At 39.9% G+C, this 20,296-nt stretch overlaps 1 protein-coding gene across 2 annotated transcripts in view; it reads right to left on the bottom strand.

Moving 5' to 3' along the window:
* Window positions 1-641: 641 nt before the first annotated feature.
* fam189a2 (family with sequence similarity 189 member A2) overlaps window positions 642-20,296 on the bottom strand; it is a 38,321-nt gene continuing 18,666 nt past the window's right edge. The window contains exons 3-11 of one of the 2 annotated variants that reach the window (XM_044363533.1): window positions 13,807-13,917; window positions 8,303-8,422; window positions 8,061-8,168; window positions 6,209-6,342; window positions 5,796-5,973; window positions 4,659-4,731; window positions 3,732-3,899; window positions 1,141-1,478; window positions 642-1,004 (exon numbers count right to left, since the gene is read on the bottom strand). In XM_044363533.1, the coding sequence (XP_044219468.1) occupies window positions 687-1,004; window positions 1,141-1,478; window positions 3,732-3,899; window positions 4,659-4,731; window positions 5,796-5,973; window positions 6,209-6,342; window positions 8,061-8,168; window positions 8,303-8,422; window positions 13,807-13,917 (1,548 nt within the window). In that variant the 3' untranslated portion in view covers window positions 642-686. The remainder of the gene's footprint in view (window positions 1,005-1,140; window positions 1,479-3,731; window positions 3,900-4,658; window positions 4,732-5,795; window positions 5,974-6,208; window positions 6,343-8,060; window positions 8,169-8,302; window positions 8,423-13,806; window positions 13,918-20,296) is intronic. The other variant, XM_044363542.1, reaches the window with a different exon arrangement.

The following is a 20,296-nucleotide window of genomic DNA, read 5'->3' as shown; positions in this document are numbered from 1 at the left end:
ATCACTGTCTCAATGAACAGTTGCTCCTAACCGCAGCATCATGTGTCTCTCTCTCAACCTCTCTGGCCTGGCTAATATTAGATAAGACCTGCCTTCTGGAAGCTTGGCAACCTGTGACGTGACAATATAAAGTTTCCAATAATAAATTAATAATCAATGAATATTTATTTCTTTCAAGGCCTGTATTAGTACCAAATTTCTTTCTAGGAAACTATTTTCCTATTCAGAAACTATGGAACTGCAAAATTGAACGTTATGTTTTATCTGTGTCTGGTTAAGCTGATACATCTGACCATTAAATAACACTGAAATATATGTAAAAGGATCATGTAGCTGTATTGAATTGACTGGAGCACATACACACCTAGTACAATGTTGACATAAAATCAATAAATGTTTAGTACTATATGACAATATAAGGTGTCCGTATATTTGTATTTTACAAATACAGTCACAAACAGCATAAGCATAGCAAAAATTAAAAAAAAAATTGCACTCACACACACTCATTTGCACATATGACAAACACACACACACACACACACACACACACACACACACACACACACACACACACACACAGATCATCTTCAGTTGTTGAATTTGCAGTCCATGGATTATAATTTTTTTTTCAAACTTAATCAGCCGTTGCTGCTGCCCTACATACTTTCAATATCAGTTTCCCCTTAAAGCACTGTCTCTCTGAAGACTCCGATCAGACTGTGAGGGCGTTCAGGATGATCTGGGCGGGACCCTGTCCTTGATGCTGCCCTTGACCCTGCTCTAGAACTTGCTCTTGACCCCAGTTTTGTACTGTTTCTTCTGTGTTCCAGAGACTCGAGCGCAGTGCAGGTGAAGGAGCTGAGGTCCCCACAGCTCTGCAGGTGCAGCAGACCAGGCCTTCTCCTGGGGGGTCGAGGGAAAGTCTGGGAGGAGCCACCTGCTGGCTGCTGCTGCTGGGGAAGCTGCGGCTGACTGGGACCCATCTCTGATTCAGTGAACACCTGAAATGAATGAAACCTCATATTAATGTTCCTGAGACCACACAGAACAAACTTACTGACAATTCATTTAAATGTTTTTTGTATGAGATGTTAGTATCTGTAGTTTTGTGTTATAAATCTCTGGATGGCCTCCTACCTGTTCTATGTAGCTGGCACAGCGTACAGCCTCCTCCATGTGCTCTTGATCAGACTGCAGGACATGTCGTATACTGTCCACCAGTTCCTGAACCTCAGGGGCCAGGCCCTGAGCAGCCGGCTGCTCCAGGATTTTCCTGACCAGTTGCTGTGTGTGTTGGTAGCTCTGGTAGTCCACCATGGAGGATGGCCGGGGCCGGCGGGGCTTTCTTCTGTCATTGTGCCCACGTCGGAGTGTGACCCGTCCCTGGGAGTTGGCAGCCAGTGTGGACTGGGAGGTCTGGGTGGAAGAATCTGTGGTCTGAAGAGAAGGAGTGATGGGAGCATCGCTGCTCCGCACTATAGAAGAAATCGGAGGGAAAGGACATAGTAAGTGTTCTGGCTCTTCAGTTATTACTGGTCAGTCATGTGACATAACCACAAACATTTATTAAACATCTCTTACTTTGCAAACAGAGCCACCAATTAACAACCAGATGAACCATGAAGAAATGTTTGATTTTCAAAATAAGTCACAGAAGTGGAGCCTGTTGTCTCCCTTGTTTATTTTAAACTGGTTGGATGGATTTTAGATATTTTACTCAATTGATGTGTGTGTTAACAGATGAGTGTCTGGCCTCCAGTGGCTGCCCCTATGCATGCGTCTTCTCCTTATCCCCAGCATTATCATTCTGTGTACAGGCAGCATGTCAAAGAAAACAATTTCCAGCCAACATATTAATGTGAGCCTCACATGGGTAAGGGATAAACTGCTAAAATGGGACCCTCAGTGTGTTTATGGGCTCCATTGGTTAATGTGGGTTACTATTGGAGCCACAAGATATAATGTAAGTGATTAACCTCAGGCCTGACATCCGGCCCTATTTATGAGTATGCAGGCTCATATTAGGAATAGATTGGGCCACTAGTGGGGCTTATGACACCAGAGAATATAAGATGTCATATAAATATTAAACAGATTACACAGAAACACTTTCATTCACTATACAAAAAATTAAGTTAAATATGATAATCTCCCCTCATTTCTTGTCTATCTCTACACTGTCAACTACAGCTAACATTAGCTTGTTGCAGATATTTACACCAAATCAGTGTAAATTTGGTAAGTAATAATATAACAGTAATAATAAGTATCAAGAAATTACAGTGAAGAAATGCCAAACTAGATTTGATGTAATTTAGAAACAGTGTCGACATTACGTAGTTTACCCACCAGACAGCTCTGACAAGTTGATGTCTCAACTGCAAAATGTTCTGCTTATTATGTGTATGTGTTAAAAAATTTACTATTGCTTCATATATTGGCCTCTGCTTTTTTTTTTTACTCCCAAATATCAATATGGTTATCAGCTTCAAAAATCCAGTATCAGTTGGGCTATACTGCCAACTATCGAATAAAGGCATTAATAGTTAATGTAATATTTAAATTTGCGCAACAGCCATGTTTAACCCCAATGATTAAAAAAAAAATCAAGATACTTTTTTTTGGCATTTTATGCCTTTATTAGATAGCGACAGTAGAGAGGTGACAGAAAAGCCTTCTGAAAAAAGGGGAGAGAGAGATATGAAAAGACACATGAAAGGTCCACTGTCGGAATGGAAGTGCAGACGTTGCAGTTATGTAGCATGCGTCCTAACCTGTAGGCTACTGTAACTTGCCAAGTATTTAACCCAAATGTTAACCAACAGATATCCCCATTTGCACCCCAGTTTGGTCCACAAGGGCCCCACATGGCTGTGGAGCCAGTCATCATCCCATACATGACTACAGATGCAAATTAGCTTCAACCTAACTCTGGTGCACTGCATCTTTTATGTTTCAAACTGCACACTGTCCCATTCAGTAAATAAATAAATATACTATAAGTGGACACAAGAAGGAACCCATGTGGGTTTGGGGATGATTGCTCTCATGAGCTCCACTTGTAGTACACCTGCAGTTCAGACACACATATGGATCTGATGGAATTTCTATCAAAGTCTATGTTAATAACTCAAGTGGGGCCCACATGGACATGTTGTATGGGTCATTACATTTGTTGCTGATACCATAATACTCACTCAGAATGTACTAAGAATGTATTAAGAATTAACTTGGCTGAATTATTCATCATTTTTAATACTGTACATCATAATTTGTCAAACATGAATGTATATTGAAATGTGGTAAATAATAAAAAGACAAATGATATGGTTGCGGACATCAGGAATGGTGAAGTGTCACCAGTGCAGTTGCAAATCAGTGGTGGTTAGAAAATGGTTAGGATTGTCACACAGTGTAATTACCTTAAGTTTAATGACTATACTTTTGCGCAGATAGCCAAATTTAACAATGTCTTATAATAATGTTTTATAATCTTTTTAATAAAATATCTATTATACAGATCTTTTATTGAATCTATTTTAACTGATTGACTGATCTGGTGGTAAGGAAACTCAATGTTAAGATTGGGGCTCAACCTTTCTGCAAACTCATTGTCTCTTGGAGACAGTAAACATCTACTGAACTGACTGGCTTATTGTTGTGCTGGATCTCTGTGTCATGATTCTCATCTTACACTTGTCTAGATCTACGTGAGGAAAAAAGTGAACCTTTAGCGGCAAGATCCATCAACACTGGGTCACTGTTGGAGCGGTGGATCCTTGCTTTCCTCTGAAGTGTCATTGCTAGAGCGGGCTGCTGCTGCTGAGTAGGCTGGAGCTGAGGCTTGGCCTGCGGCGCGACGCCTGGTGAAGCTGATTCCATTTGTGGACTTGTGTCTTAGACATGGACAGACAGATAGACACGTGTACCATTAGAACGAATTCCAGTTGTCAGACATTCATCTGAAAATCTTTAGCTAAATGAAGGTAAAACAGAAGTTCTTGTTATCAGTCCTGAAAATGGCCCTACTAGTATAGCCAGTTCTCTAAGATCTCTCAATCTGTTGATTGGTAGGCTGTAAAGGAGGACATCCTGTTCTCCTGCGCCTCAAGGATGTGGTGTTGAACAGGCCTGTGATCTTAGCTTAGCACCAAGCCTAACCCATTGGTGCTTCTCCATCCTTTATTTGATCAAGGGTATGAGAAAACTGGTTCTGAAGCTCCTCGATTTCCGATGCAATCGAGTTGGTCACTTCAGTGAGTGATAAATTGTAGGACCTATCAAAATGATCACCACAGCAGTAAAGGTTGTTATAGAGTGGTATACAGATGCAGTCTAAATAGCAATTATTTCATCGATCTGTCTTGTAAAAGTGAAATTCATTGTTCTGTTCCTGAAAAACCGCCACTGCAGCTGCCACAGAAGTCAACACCAAGTCCAGACCTTTTGGCAGCTCTGCATTTCCACATTGGAATTTGTTGGTAAGTATGATGCATTATAAAAACATGAAACATGACAGACAGACTTGCACTTGCATTTTGTGTCTGTATCAGATTTAAGCTAAGGACAGAATGTAAATCAAAGAAGCCAAATTAAACTGATGTTAAATTAGCCCTAAACACTAACTCTGCCTGCTGTATGGACATGTGTCATACCTTCAACAGAGGCTCCTGCCTCAGGAGTGGTAGTAGGGTTTATAGTGAGCTCTGTCAGAGCAACCTCTGTCTCCTGAAAAAAACCCCACAAAAAACAGAGACCACCATACAGTTATACAAACAGGTCAAAAATGCTCAGTTGGTAATTTGAGTTTATTGGCAAACTTAAGTACTTAAATTAATAATAAATTAATTAAATTAATAATAAATAAACTAATTTATTAATAATAATTAATTAATACATTTATTTTGGTCACAGTTGAGTTCTTCTTGACCCTTGACCCCTATGAATTCAGGAAGATCAGTGACAGTGACATGGTTTGGCTGCAGTTTTTACATTGTGTATTGGTTGTGATGCTGTTGTGAGGCCAAAGTTGCCGTCACTTACACCAAATTACTTGGATTACTGTCCTGTGGTGAACTGTCTGTCACCTTTAGAATTGTACTACAGTTTGTACTATAGTTTTTCAGGCTAACCTAAATTCTATATAAATAATCCTACATAACTTTAAACTGCAACAATGTGAAATCAAATGTTTCTTAATTTTCAAATAGTGCTATTATCATGTGAAAGAAAGGCTGCTTTTAATCCATCCGTCCAACGGGGGTAAACTATGTTCTGCTATCTCTATGGTGCTCGCTCTCTGCTCTTTTGTTGAGGAAATAATGTTGTTTTAGCTGTGTATGCTCAGGAGCGGACGACTTGTCCTTGCGGGGGTGTTTTGTTGCGAAATGTGTTGATGGAGGCTGCTAGCTGTTTCATTAGCCGGAGAGCTAATATCTGCTGGTTGTTTGTAGTTGGATAGCATCGTTTTTGTTGTGTTGTTGTGACGTATGCTGGTCGTTTCATTGACGTTAGCTGGAGAGAGGTAAGGCACTTGGAGGCACGCAAAACATCACTTCTGTTGGATTTTCATGGAAAATCCGGCCCAGGTCCTTCACATAGAAATCAGTCCACAGGGTCTTACAGACAACCGAGAAAGTCGGGGAAGGTCTCATTTTTTACATTACATTACTACCCATGCACTCATTGGCAATAAAAAAAACATTAATACATGTAAATTGCTTCACTGTTCTACATATAGAACCTTTAAGCACAGTATAATCTTGATGATGACTATTCCAGATCTTTCCCACCATGTGTAAAGGTGACTGTATGCATCCTAATCCAGTGTGTACCTGAGGGACTGTATTGCTGGAGCTTCCAGCAACAGCCTCATATGGAGGTGGGGGGTCTAATGGACAGAAGACTTCCACCCCTTTGATCCGAGCCCCGTAGATATGAGGAAGAGGGATCACACTATCCCCAAGCATCCTGGAACACACAAGACAAGCATCAAGCAGCTCATGAGTGTGAGATATCATGTTCTACTCCCACCAGCCAGTGTCAAGCTAATGAGACACATTCCACTGAAAGCAGGACAAGTTTACAGTCACAGTTCTGAAAGCTGTCTCTAAGGATGAACAAAGCAGAGCTATGCCGCTACGCAGAGGACTGATGGATGAAAAGGACTGTGTGTGTGTGTGTGTGTGTGTGTGTGCACTGTTACCGGCGGGCCAGGCGTGGTGTGTATGAGTAGAAAGTGGAGAAATAGGAGGGAGGAGGGGCCGGGGCCACAAACTCATCTGGGTCTGGGACCTGGGCAGGCTCCTCCCCTTCTTCCACTGTGGCTCTGGGCTCGTCCTATCACAGAGCAGGGACATGTGACATCACTCACTTGTCATTTCAAATACTATTAGATCAGATGCACTTGTTTAAAACATATTAAGTGACTGGTCACGGGTGAATAACTTTCAGGCAAGACTAATTTGATACACAAAATGCACACTGAACATTAACCAATAAGGCTAGATTACAAACTGCAAGAAACATGTTTTGCATGTGCTTGTCTATAAGTAAGTCTGATAAAACAGATATGAAACTCACTTTCTCACTCTTTCAATTGTAGAAAATGTTTTAATAAATACCAAGATGTTTTTAAGTTCGTTGAGAGCTGCAGCAAGCTTTTTCTTCATTTTTGACATGATAGGGGCCTTAAGTCAGCTCGATGTAATCTTAAGTTCCGGATCTAGTTCAGTATATTTATTGCATCAATATTAGTTAATATTAGTCTAACATGGTGCCTAAATGTAAATGTACCTAAATACATTTGAGTTTAATTAAATTACCACAATGTGGGGCAAGTGATATTTCAGTATAAGAGCACAGACAAAGTAATAATGAGGCTGCCATGTGTAGTCTGCTGTGTGCTCTGTACCTGATGGGTAATTAAAGACACAAAGATGCATACACAATGCACAGTGTGAAGAAATTTACAGTCCCCCTCCACTCATGAATCAGTTTTTCTTATTGTTCCATCCATCATTGGATGTTTGAGCTTCACTATGCAGAGTTTGTTTTCACATTCATCTGCTGAAAGTGGAACGTTTCTCTGTGCTCACTGAAAATCTGAATTTTTGGGGTGAGCCTATGAGCATGATTTGTGACATCAACTAGTTCCAATCATAGTCCAGTATGCAGTGTTTTCCCTATAATTGTACAAGCCTGGCGGGCTGCCTGGGTCAACGAGAACCCCTGCCAGGCCAAAAAAAATATTTTTTTTCAATGCCAACAATAACACAAAATATCCATTCATTCGGAAATTAATAGTGTTTGGGAGCCTGAATGAATACATTGTCATACATTTGGGACCGATCAGACACCTCCCTGATAGTATTGCATAATGGATAAGAATCCAAACATCTAGGGTGCCAAAAACTTTTGCACAGTACTGTATGTCTAACACAGTAAGAAATGGATATGGACCTGCAATGGGCAGATTTAAGCACCCCATAAGCCAAATGTGGTCTGAGTGGCCTGGAGTGAATAGACTGGGGACTATGGTCAATATTATTTTTTTTCTTTTCCATGATTCTGTTGCCTAGTTTACTCCTCTTCCTCCTAATTTCTCTCTTTCTCTGGTTACATAGATCTCATTTTACTGTTGGCAGCAGTACATTAATATTCCATTTAGAGCTGATTTCTTTTCCATTTTCCCAAGTTCAGTATTTTTGTCCTTCAATCACATTTATATCTACTTCCCAGTTTCAACCTTCTCATCTCATCACGTTGGATTTAGTGAGTACTTCAATGAATATCTTTATGACGGTATTCCATGTCAGGTACTTTAACTTTTTCACAGTAAACAGTAAACATTACCGCTGATTACAATCAGTAAAAATGTGTTGAAAATCAAAAATATAAATAAAATATAAATATCATCATCACCTCATATCTTATTTATGATTTGGATATTTCCAGGGAGTAGTAAGGCTTGAGACAGCATCAACCTGTTGTAAGTAATACGCCTTGCTGCAGCAGACCTGCCTGGCATGCAGCACAGAACAGTGATGTGATCATACCATGCAGGGGGTTCTTGAGGTGAAGATCTGCAGGTATCTCAGAGCAGCTGCCATGAGGCATACAGCGGTGGTCAGAGCGTTCAGAGCACATAGTGCAAACAAGACTTTCTGGGAGAGAAAAAAGACACAATCAGATGAGTTAGAATAGAGTCATTGAGTCACTCATAGAATTACCCAACTCAAATGTTGTCCACTCCATGACCACTTTTATTGCATATAGAACAAGAGATGTGGTGGACTACCTTGAGCAGGATCCTCATGGTGCTGCAGGAGTGAGCAGGGTGAAGCTCCAGCAGCTTCTCCTCTGGACATTTGGAGCTGGGTGAGAGAGAGCAGCAGTAACACACATCTCCCACTTCACTCTGAAAGAACACACAGGAAACACAAAGACAGGGCTGCTTTTAATACTATTAAAGAATTAATTAAACTTAAAATCATGATCTACCAGAAGAAGAATAAAATACTGTGATCAGAAATCATTAAGTCCACCAATCACCAATAAATACTAGTCCATGTACTGACTGTGACAATGGTTGAACAGTTGGTTAATGGTCAAGAGCAATGTATGTCAACAACTACTGGCCAAGTGGCGACAAAATATGGCCTGCATATTCCTGGTCTCTAGATGACTGCTGGTCCCCCTGGATCAGTCTGGTTTAACAAGTGCACTAAAAAGAAGTCAGATGGGTCAACAAACACGAGCAGGGAGACAGATGGATGGAAACAGTTGATGCATCATCTAAACCACAACATAATTATTTCTAATAGGAACAATGGCTCAACTCCAACTCTTAATAAACCAGAATTACCCTGCGCTGATTTTACACATGATGTGTTGAGGATAATACTGCATATGTGAAAAAAAAAGTTGTTTAAAGTCTTTTTTGTCTCCAGAGGGAGCTGTGTGAAATCCGATGAACCGACTGAAGTGACATCACTCGAGTCAGCGTCGGTTAGGGCTGAAGACTTCATGTTTAAAAATGCAAAACATCTGGGGGTGTGGAGCTAGAAATAAGTGAGGTTACGCTACAAACAGAACACACCCCAATCTCTGAACCAACTGTTGGCAGTCAAGTTGCCAATTAAAAAAAGAATGTGTGGAATATAAATGATCATATCTCTGGTTCTACTGCATCAACTGATATTCTTTTTTTCACTGTCCACAAAATATGGTAATGTTTACAAATAGCCAACATTTACACTTAAATGACTGTGACATATTGCAGTTAACTATTACTCTACTAACAAGTATATAAAAAACTATTTAACAGGAGCTCTCTGTTCAAACTTCAATACAAGCCAAAAAGACCAGCCATGCAAGAACAGTATTACCTCCACTCATTTTCTGACCTCACTCCTTACCTCAGTTGTCCTCACTTAAATAAGCATTTTAACATGTAACGTTGCTGACTTCATCTATCTGTGAAAGTGGTGGCTTTTGGGCCTCTGTGATGTGAATGTTCCATAATGGCTCTGTTCAAACATGAACCCTTAACAGACAGATTCACATGAAATTGCAGTGTTTGTAAAGTAAAGCATTACTGATAAAAACTTCTGCTTGGGAAAAGGTAGAAAAAATAGCTGCTTAAAAATGATGGCTAACAAGGATACATGAAGAGTGCTGCACTGGATTTCCATTAGCTCTCTATTTATAGAGCAGAGTGCAAAACACTGTGTAACACCATTTATGTTTATATCTCCAAACCCCCCCCCCCCCACACACACAGGACAAAAATACCTGTGAGAAACAGTCAGGGAAGAGACAGAGGAGAGGAAACCTTGCAGAGAGAGGAAGGAAAGACAATGCAACAGCAGGAAAGGTCAAAAGTTCACACAGTGCAGCTCTGGACTCAACAAGACACATCACATTTCCTGCAGCCAAACACATGCAGGCACACACACGCACACACACGCACACACGTGAGTCTGATAGTTTTCTCTCCTGTCCAGCCACCATTGATCTGAACTCAGCCAATGATGCCTGGAATAGCAGCGTCAAGGACTCCATCAGGGAGAAGTAGATGCAGGTTGTCTGGGTCTCCGATGACAATGTAAACACACACACACATACACACACACATACACACACACCTACACACACCACATTACCAGTGTTGACCTGAGAGGATCCAAATATAGTCTCATTGGATTCAGCAGAAATCTCGTGTCCTTGTTGAGCCTGGGTGTGTATGATCTTAGATTTCTGCTTTTTTAAAATTTTTTGTTAAAATGTTCATTTATTTTTTAATGTTTCATTTAACAGCGTCTGTGGTCTTGCAATCAGTGTTTAGGAAAGTCATCATGTATTATTATTGGGCAGCCAATGTCCATAAGCTGGTCTTTTGGGTCCAGGAGGTGGTGTATGAAGAACACACATGGAACAGCACTCTTTCAACCTGCTATCTATAGCCGGGTTTGCATTCAAATATAGTGCAAATTTTAACCAAATTCACCGAAAATAAGCAAATGAAAATTTGAATGGTTATGTGTCAATTTGAAGTCCATTCTCAGTGTATGTGCACTGGAGGACTCAAGTTCCCTTGGTTATTGAATGATTCAAATCTTCCTAACTGGCCAGTCCGTATGTTCCTCACTCAAAAGGAGTCTTTAAAAGACTCAGTCACCCAGAACCCTCCGGGTACTTCACACTTGGACATTATCTCCGCCCATGGACCCAGCTTTGAGCTACCATTGGTCACTGTGGCATGTGACCCATGATGTCATCAGATTAACAAAACCAGAGCTCCCCCTCTCCACCCTCTCTTTCTCCCACCGCTGCTGCAGGACGCAGCAGTAACTGCTCTCTTTCTTCTGGATACTGACTGCTGACAGCTGCTGAGAGTAGTGATGGGAGAAACTACGCTTTCTGAAGCAGTCAATCATATGACGCAATTGTTTTGAAAATGGTTCACTGTTTTGAAACATTTGATACAGTCAAAATGGCGACATCTGCTGGGCAACTTTGACATTGCTTTTATATGTAAGGATTTGAGGCAAGACGTCATGAAACATGCAAAATATGTAAACTCACCGCTGTCTTCTCTTTGATGTTCTCTGTGATATTTTATTTCATAAAGGTCATTTACCAAAAACTGTCTCAGTGTGTGGATGTACAAATATATATAGAGATAATTAGTCATTTGTTAATAAGGTTTATAGTAACCCCTTGTTACTTTTATAAACTCTTTGATGAATTTTATGATGAAATTAAATTAAATGTAGCTTTTAACCATTTTTAACCATTCTTCCTTTTTCTCCCGCCCTCACTCTATCAAACACTTGCACACACACAGCCTTTCAGTCACACGCTCACTTTCAACAAGTCATTCAAACACTTTCTACTTCTCTCTCACTCACACAGCCAGGTTAGAAGAAAAAATGAAGAAAAAAGCAAAAAATATTGAACATTGATTACAAAACTGAGCATGTGGATTGAACACTGAATAAAATGCTAAAACAACTTTATTTTTATAAAACAGAACAATGACCACATAGAACCACATTAGAAGACAATAAGTACATTATAATTCAGTCTCCTCAGGGGCATCAGTGGATCTCCAATAACCATTTATCTTCTGGTCCTTCTGTTCATGGGGAATTACTATGTAAAATACTAGATCAAATAAATAAGAACAAACAAAACATCTGAACACAAGGTCCAAATGGTTGTTTCTGAAGCTTTAGAATATAATGGAAAAGTAATGCACACCAAGGGTTATAGTGAGGTGCTGATCACTGGAAGCACACTCAAGCAGGAAGGAAGGGTTGCACACTCTGGCTCCACATGCATTTCCCTTTTATTTGGATGACATTTTGGCCCTCAGGCCTTCTTCAAGATCAACAATCATAGTAGGACACTGGCACTGGTATGTTATATAGGCTACACCCTAGTAGCACAGCTGATGGTGATTAGATGATCATGTTCCACCATTAGGGTGAGAAAAACAATCAGAATGCAGCAGAACAAAACTTTTAACAAACAGTGAACAGGAACTACAGCCAATCAATTATCTTCAAATAAAGTGACAAACACCAATATGTTTCATATCACATATACAGATTTAAATTTTACATTCCAGTCCTTTTGGTAAACTGCTTTGGGCCCCACATGGACTATCCCACGGGGGGGCCCATGTGTGCTTTCTCTGGGCAAGCCCACAGTTTCTTGCCCACAGAAAACCCTCACTAGGGCCCAGAAGTGCAAAACTGCTTTGGGCCCCATATAGTTTCACCCACATGGGGCCCACATGGAATTAGTGTGGGTTTGCCCTGCCCACACTGCCCACAGTTAATACCCACAGTGGACCCACATGGGCATGTTTGCTGGGACTGTGATACTTTTGCTTTGAAAGGTTGGTATTGTGTCAAGTAGTCTGCTTCGAGCGTTACATCACTAACTGAGAGATGCAGTGAAGCTCTCTGCTCTGAGTGTGGCCTGCTCAAGGCAGAGACACTGAACTCTCCTCTGAATGGTAGCAACACAGAGCCTGCCTGATTCAAGTTTAGCGCCAGCTGCTAGACACAAAGTCTGCCAGCTGACCCCACAAGTAACAGGAGCCATGAAGCAAGTTAGTGCCGAGCTGCTAACTCTGTAAGCAGGACAAAGGAGTGACCAGTTTCCCTCCAAAGACTGCACCATCCAGCATCGGAACCACAACTCTTCACTGAACTCAACAAAGCAGCAAACCAAAGCATCTCTCTCTCTCCATGGACTTGGTAATGTACTGGACACAGCATAGAATGACACATGGCCAGAGCACAGGACTGCTTAATTTAATCAATGTCAGTGTACATGTATTGATTTGATTTATGGTTGTTCATTGAGCTCTATTGTTGTGATGTCTGTTTATAGTCAGGAACCTGGCACCCTTGATCCACACACACACACACACACACACACACACACACACACACACACACACACACACACACACACACACACTTAAGAGAGAGTTTAAAGCCCCACTTTAGATACTCTTTTGCTTCTGGCCCAGTACATGTGGTCTCAAGCCACCACATGGTCTGGCCTTTTGTCTTTCTCTTCTATTCCTTTGTTAACAGAACAAAGGAACATGTGGCCTCCATCGCCATTTTGAATCCCGTCAGCCATTTTGTTTGCCTGCAATTCACACACACACACACACACACACACACAAAAACACACACAAAAACACATACACACCTATAATATAGCCTGATTAGTTAGATTACATATTGTGTGTTTTGCTCTTTTATCTTTTTAAATAAATGCTTTTGGATACACATGCTGTCTGTTTAATAAGAGTGAATGTTGCCAACCTTCCAAAATCCTTCATCCTTTACTAGCTACTGATATGATAATTTTGGTTATAGCTATTAAGTTAATTATTAATCAGAGTTCCAAATTGATAGCTTAGTACATGTTATGAGACTGTATCAATCGATTGGCTATCTTTTTCCCTTTTTCCTTGATTTTATTAATTAACAATTATTTTTGATAATCGTTGATTATTGTCGATAGCTTAACCAAGTCCCAACACTGACAAGGTTTACTTGCCATGTCATGTCTTGCCCCAGTAAACTGTTTCAATATAGAATGCACTACTGTAGATTATTGAGCATGGTGTTCTCAGAATGCCACTTCAGTGTGACTCTCCACAGAATGAACAGAGGGAAGCAGAGAGACAGAAAGGCAGGAGAAAGAAGTCAGAGGATCTACAAATGGAGAGACTAAAAACAAACAGACACAAACAGGTAGCAGCCTCACCAGTTGGCAGCTGGTCATACTGGAAACTAGCTGGGCTCCCTGGCAGCACAGGATGAATCCAGCCAGATTAAGGAGCACACACACCACAGACAGCAGGACAAACACATTGACCTGGAGATGGAGGGATGGGGGAAGTTGGGGATGAAAGATGGGAGGGAGGATGGATTATTGTGTCTAATCCTATGGACATATTATAACAATACAACAAGATTCAATAGACATGATGTAATCAAATGGTGAGAGACAGTGATAAAGACAGTTACAGTGAGTTGAGATGTAGCACAGGCCACATGCCAACACACAAATATGAGAAGTCCAACTGAAATCACAAAAATCACCCCTACTGCAGTCAAAGTGATTTTGAGGTTTATAGTGCATAAAGACAGGGAGTGGGGGGGTGGGGGTGGGGGGTGGGGATGGTGAGGTGTTGAGAGAGAGAGGGAGAGAGATAACTTCCCTATCTCAATTGTGGACATCAATGGTGTAAAAATAAACTGTGAAATGCGTCCAAGCAGATGCTCTTCTTCGCAAACTGTCACACTCACGAACCAATGGGATTGTTTACAGTGGACGTGTGCATGATGCAGACCAGCACGGAATATCTAAACATGGAGCATCGCTCAACTTTAGCTCATATTGACAGAGTGACAGATCAAACATTGGAATTCCACATAATGGAATAACAAGATAAGATTTGTATTATTGTGGTTGAAAGTTCAATCATAAATGATGGACAGGTAGACAACAGTTTGCTACAGGTGGCAGCTGGCCAGCTAACATTACCCTTGAGCTGGGCAAGTTCACGTTTAGCCTACCAATTTAAAGTTAATAACATGTTATTATTACAGAAAGTAACAGTGTCTTGTAGGCTAAAGGCCTAAATGTTAACTAGCCCGTGTGCCCGGCAGATGTATACAGTAGTGAGTGAAACATATTTTACATTGTATTTTAGACTAAAATAAATAATAAAAATAAATATATATATAATAATAGTGTTCCAATGGAAATGTAAAACATGTTACCCAAATCTCCCCACAACACACTTCAGTCTGACTGGTTTAATATAAAATAATCTGCAGAGCTGATACATTATGGAGTGATGTATGTGTTCACTGTTGCTAATGTTAGTCCAGATGCTGTAAACAGCTGCTCAGCTGCAACAGACACACAAATACTGTCGCTCCAATTTTATCAGCCCATTTACTGTCACCACTAAAATATATTTATACTCAGAGCAGCTATTAAAGTTCATCACTTTTGTGTTGATTTTGTTGGAAGCATGTGTAATTAGAGTCCTGCTGTCTGACACGCAGCTCTCAGCCTGCATTAACTGAGCAGCTGCTTCTGTTCAAGATGCTAGTTTAGTGTTAGCATGAGCCTCAGATAGCTAAACTGCACAGCCGCCATACAACAACTTTCAGCAACACATTGTCTCAGTGAGCGGGGTGAACTCTGACTTTTTTCTTCCTCTGAAGGAAGGGAGGTACATTTGTTTCACCAAACGTAACCGCGTACTACAGCAAATCCACACAACCTTTTCTGACAGTTAGACTGCATGTCCCTTGTCTTCTGCATTATCGGTCAATATATTTCTAATTGGTTGAATTATTATTGAATTATTATCAGTTAATTATCAATTAACCGATAAATGATTAATCAATGACATCCCTACTTTACATCCTCTATTATCTCTGTACTAGTAGGCTCAATATGCAACATAGCCAAGCCTGTGGGAAATGTCTTAGTAACCTAAATGTGAGTATGGGTGGATGTGTTTTAAGGCCAGACACCACAGGTGAATAGGGACAAAATAAATCTTATTCTTCTGTTAGAATTTATTAATATAGACCCACATACAATATATTTCTGTATTATAATCTTTATTATTTATCATGAAATTATGCAAATTAGGCAAACTCATGAAATAAGTCAGAACAAACATAGCAATTTCAGGTGTGTTGTTTTCCCTCAATCTTATGTGTATAATAATAATTAATTAATTAATAAGAAAAATAAAAACATGTGTACAGAAAAGTTATGTAGATGGTTGATTATTTGAAAGAGTAAAAACTGAGACAAGCTTTGCAAAAAAGAAAAAGTATCAGTTTCATTTCATAGACTGAAAATAGCATTGAAATGACACAAAAGAAAACTGGCAATAGAAAAGCTGTTCAAAAGTATCTTCTTCCCTTAAAACACTATTGGTCTAGAATATTTAAACTTGATGGCTGCATTAGAGAACGTGGTTATGTGTAGGGCTGTAGTCTGCTGGTCAGCTGGTCAATTAGTTGGTCGATATGCTCTCGTCCGACCACATTCTCATTGGTCGAATAATCGCCGTTAACTTACTACTCGCCCTTACTTTCACAAGGAGAGAAGTGCTACATCAACAGCCTTCCAGGATTAATCCATTGCTGGTGCAGTGCCCGTTCAAAACGTGCCTGTTCACAATCTAGAGAGAGTTGTTCTGAATGTGTCCACAGTGGAACAGAAAACCCTCCATAAAAAGGATAAACATAAATATTGCACTTGGAAGAGAAATATATAAATGGACTACATAGAGGATAAACAACACAGACTGAAATAAATGAAACATAAGACACAACTTTAGTCATACATTAGTTCCACTTCCACAGTTCTTCAATGCATGTGCACATACCAACACATGAATACAAAACAGTTATGTCCCATACAAGCTGCTGATATCTACAGCATGTTACATAGCTTAATTCATCTGCCATTAATGATCTGCCACACTGCTGTGTATTCATTTTGCAGGCTTTTGACACCATTCAGAACATTTTGTGCTGAGACTGTCTCTCATACATTTAAGTTTCTGCTGTTTTTGTTTTGGGAGTAAATGTGTGGAGTGTTAGCAAGCCTGATGAGAAGACATCAGAATCTTTAAGTAAATCTTTATGACATCTCAGGACCTTGAGAATGATATTTATAATGTATCTCAGAGTCGTTCCTGGCATTTTCAGCCAAAGTTAAAGGTGTTCCATCAACGCAGCTAAAGAAAGCTGTGCTTACTTGAAAAAGCCTGGCTAGAATTAACGTCAACTTTCTAGTCTGGCCAGACTGGAATAAGCTTGAAGTGTGCACGTGCACGGAGTACATAAGCAGCCTAGAACAGTCGATTGTCAAAAAGATGATACTATGTCGCAAAAAGAAGAAAAAACTAGAGCGGTGTTCTTCTCCGCAGTAGAACAAAGCTGCTGATGAAACTATATGAAGGAGTTTTCACCAAAAAGGGCAAAACTGCTGCAATTAACAAGGTGACTTGAGCACAAAACTGATGACAGATACCTGTAGGTGGGCAGTGATGGCCTAAAGGTTAGAGGAGCGAACTTATTACTAGACAGATGATGGTTCAATCCCCACATTCGGCTTGATGAGTCTGCTTGGTGAAAGTGAAGAGCAGTGCTTGTTCCTGCTCACAGATTTATCTTTATTTGTTAATAAATGAGCATTCAGATTAATGACTGTGGTTATATTATCAATAGGCTAGATAATATCAGATGTATATTTAAAATGATGGTGTAGGCAATTTAAGAGAACTTTCCAACATTATCATACTCTTTGACACATTTTCTCTTTCACAGGATCCATTTACAAGCATCACTGAAAGATAAAAATTCACTGGAAACTGGAGAAGGATGTAAGTACATTGGAAGCCACTTATAGTGATCACGTCTGTCCGGGTCAAATATCACTATAAGCAGATGATTATGATAACCTTTTCTTTTTCTTTATTTGTCATGCAGAATACCATCTAATTGACATTTGTTCATTCATTAGCCTACATGAATATAGATATGGATTTTAATGACTGTTTCAAAATACAGTACAGCTGTTTCAAACGCAGTGTGCACATTTTTGAAGCAGTGAAATTTACTTAAATCCCCCCATTGTCATAAGTTTCGAGGAGACTACGTTTGTCACTGATAGAAAATGACTTTCTGTCTCTGTCATGATTTCAGTGTTCACGCAGCAGCAGACGCTTATCATGGGAGTAAAGTACAAAAATAAAACGTGGTTTAAAATGTTTTTCCATATGTTGTCATGTATGAAGAGACACAAAATGAACACTGTAGGCGGACTACTTGATTTCTATAGACGGCTTATTTAAACAGCATAAATGTTGTATATGAATGATTCTGTCTCAGAGCTTTTTGATCCATATAAGCAGCTGATCACTATAACTGTAATCACTATAAGCAGTTACCACTGTATACATTTAAACACAGCAGAAGGGCATAGTTTTATTTAATTTTCTTTGTCTTTCTTTCTTTTTGTCTTCACAGCTTGAACAAAATTGGTGAATGAATAAATAAATAACTTCAAAATAATGCTGGCACACTTTTATTTCTTAAATTATAAACGATAAGCTTTTAAATAAAAGGGTTGCGAGCGCGAAAAGATACTTGGTGGAACCATCTTTTGAGAGTCTGTTTCCATCCGTTGGACATTCTTTGACACGCAGCTGAATTAAGCTTGACCGTTAGCCTGCCATGGAGCAGGCTAGTTCTGCTGACTAAGTTACCATGGTTACTGAGCTGGGACTCATATAAGCCGCAGTGATGGATGGGAACTCTCACTTAAATTAGTGAAGCTTATCGAAATAAGCCAAGCTATCCTGTTAGCCAGCGTGATGGAACACCCCCCAGTAGAGCTGCTTTTGTAAACAGTCTCATTTAAACTCTGTAAATAGCAAAACACACTGTGTATATCTTTAATGCATTTCCTTTCTTATAAAACATTGTCAGAGATAATTGTTTGGGACATTGTTTATATTCAAGCTAGCAGTGTTCTTCCCTGCCATCACTGATATATCACATCACTTGTTTGCTCTTATGTCTGCATGAGATACAAACTTAAACAGGGATCCACTCATAAAAACATTGTTCCATAGCACTACTAGCAGTGATAAACTCTTTCTACACTAGGGCTGCTCAATTATAGCAAAAATCATAATCACGATTATTTTGGTCAATATTGAGATCACGATTATTTAACACAATTACTTTTTGACTCTCATTTTTGCTGATTGCCAATGCCGATATATGCACATACTTTTTTTCCACCTGGCTGAAGAGACTATTACACCTGCAATCATAGATTGTACTAATGATCAAGAAAGACAATATATGAGGGAAGAACTCAGGAAGACTGGAGTTCAGGAGCTCAGCATTCAAACTTTAATGAACCTGCCAAGAGGGTGGAGCGGTAGTTTTCTTTGAGTTTATTAGACTGACAGGATTAATGTAGGATTTAATCTTTGGTCCATAGCCTGAAGCAGAGGGTGGTGGTAATGCAACTAATACACTGATTGCCAACCGCTGTTATAAACCAAAAAGCAGAAAAGAAAAAGTTTTTTCAAACAGAGTGGGGCATCCTGTCAGCCAAAGGGTTTCCTATCTGTGCAGCCGAACACCACAGCACCTCCACGGACTATTACATCGTGACGGTCCCAGTGCTTTCTCCGCAGGCCCGCTGCTTCTTCCTACTTCCCACTAGCCGGGGCTAGCTGGGAGGCTAGTGGAGCATTAGCCGCAGCATAACTGGAGGGAAACACAGCCAACTAGCCAACTAGCCTCCGCTAGCCTCCCAGCTAGCCCTGGCTCTCCGTTTGGATCCAACCAGAACACTGAGCCCCGGTTTGTTGTTCAGGTTAAAGTGGGAAGAAGCAGCAGGTCTGTCAGGCAGCTGAGTGAAGTGGAGCCTGCTTTGCTAGATTTGCAACACAAGACAAAAGAGAGCATCATTACAAAATTACAATAATAAACAATAATCGTTTTATCTTGATTATCTTGTTTTCATAATCGTTGGAAGCCAAAATTGTAATTTAAAATAAAATTTGATTAGTCGCACAGCCCTATCCTACACACACATTCAATGAGCTGCTCTGACCTGGATCTGAAGATTTCATTTAACTTCACAGCAGTTCTACTAGCTAAAGCAACAACAAAAAAAAAAAAACATGTAAGTAAATCTTCACTTTGCCAGATGGAATATTAAATCCAGACTGCTGTTGAAGTTTAAAACTCAGTATCAGTGTTAGAAACCCTGGCAGAATACTTGGAACGCTCTGAACAGCAAAGCTAGTACACAACTAGGAATTAGACCTAAATGAAGATCTCACAATTCATATATTAAATTATTTGTATTAGAGTCTGAATTAAGATTGTATTGATTGATTTTCAGATTGCCTGAACTGTGCTTCCTGTGTATGGAGTTGTGTTATTGGTAAGCAGTTTCCCTCATTATTATTAGCAGTGCTGTATTCCTGGACGGTCAGCCTGTTTATTTTCTGCTGTTGCTGCTGATTCATCCAATTGACTAATTAAATCCATAATTGTGTTTGAAGGCTCATGGCTGTGTACCAGTGATTACTTCAGGAGTGATAGTAAAGAATGTGTTTAAAGGGGACGTATTATGCTTTTTGTGATTTTCTGCTATTTATTATATACTGTTATGATACCACACT

This window comes from Thunnus albacares, chromosome 2 (genome assembly GCF_914725855.1).
Source record: "Thunnus albacares chromosome 2, fThuAlb1.1, whole genome shotgun sequence".
In the NCBI taxonomy this organism is placed as follows: domain Eukaryota; kingdom Metazoa; phylum Chordata; class Actinopteri; order Scombriformes; family Scombridae; genus Thunnus; species Thunnus albacares.
This window is presented reverse-complemented; position numbering and strand designations above follow the sequence as displayed.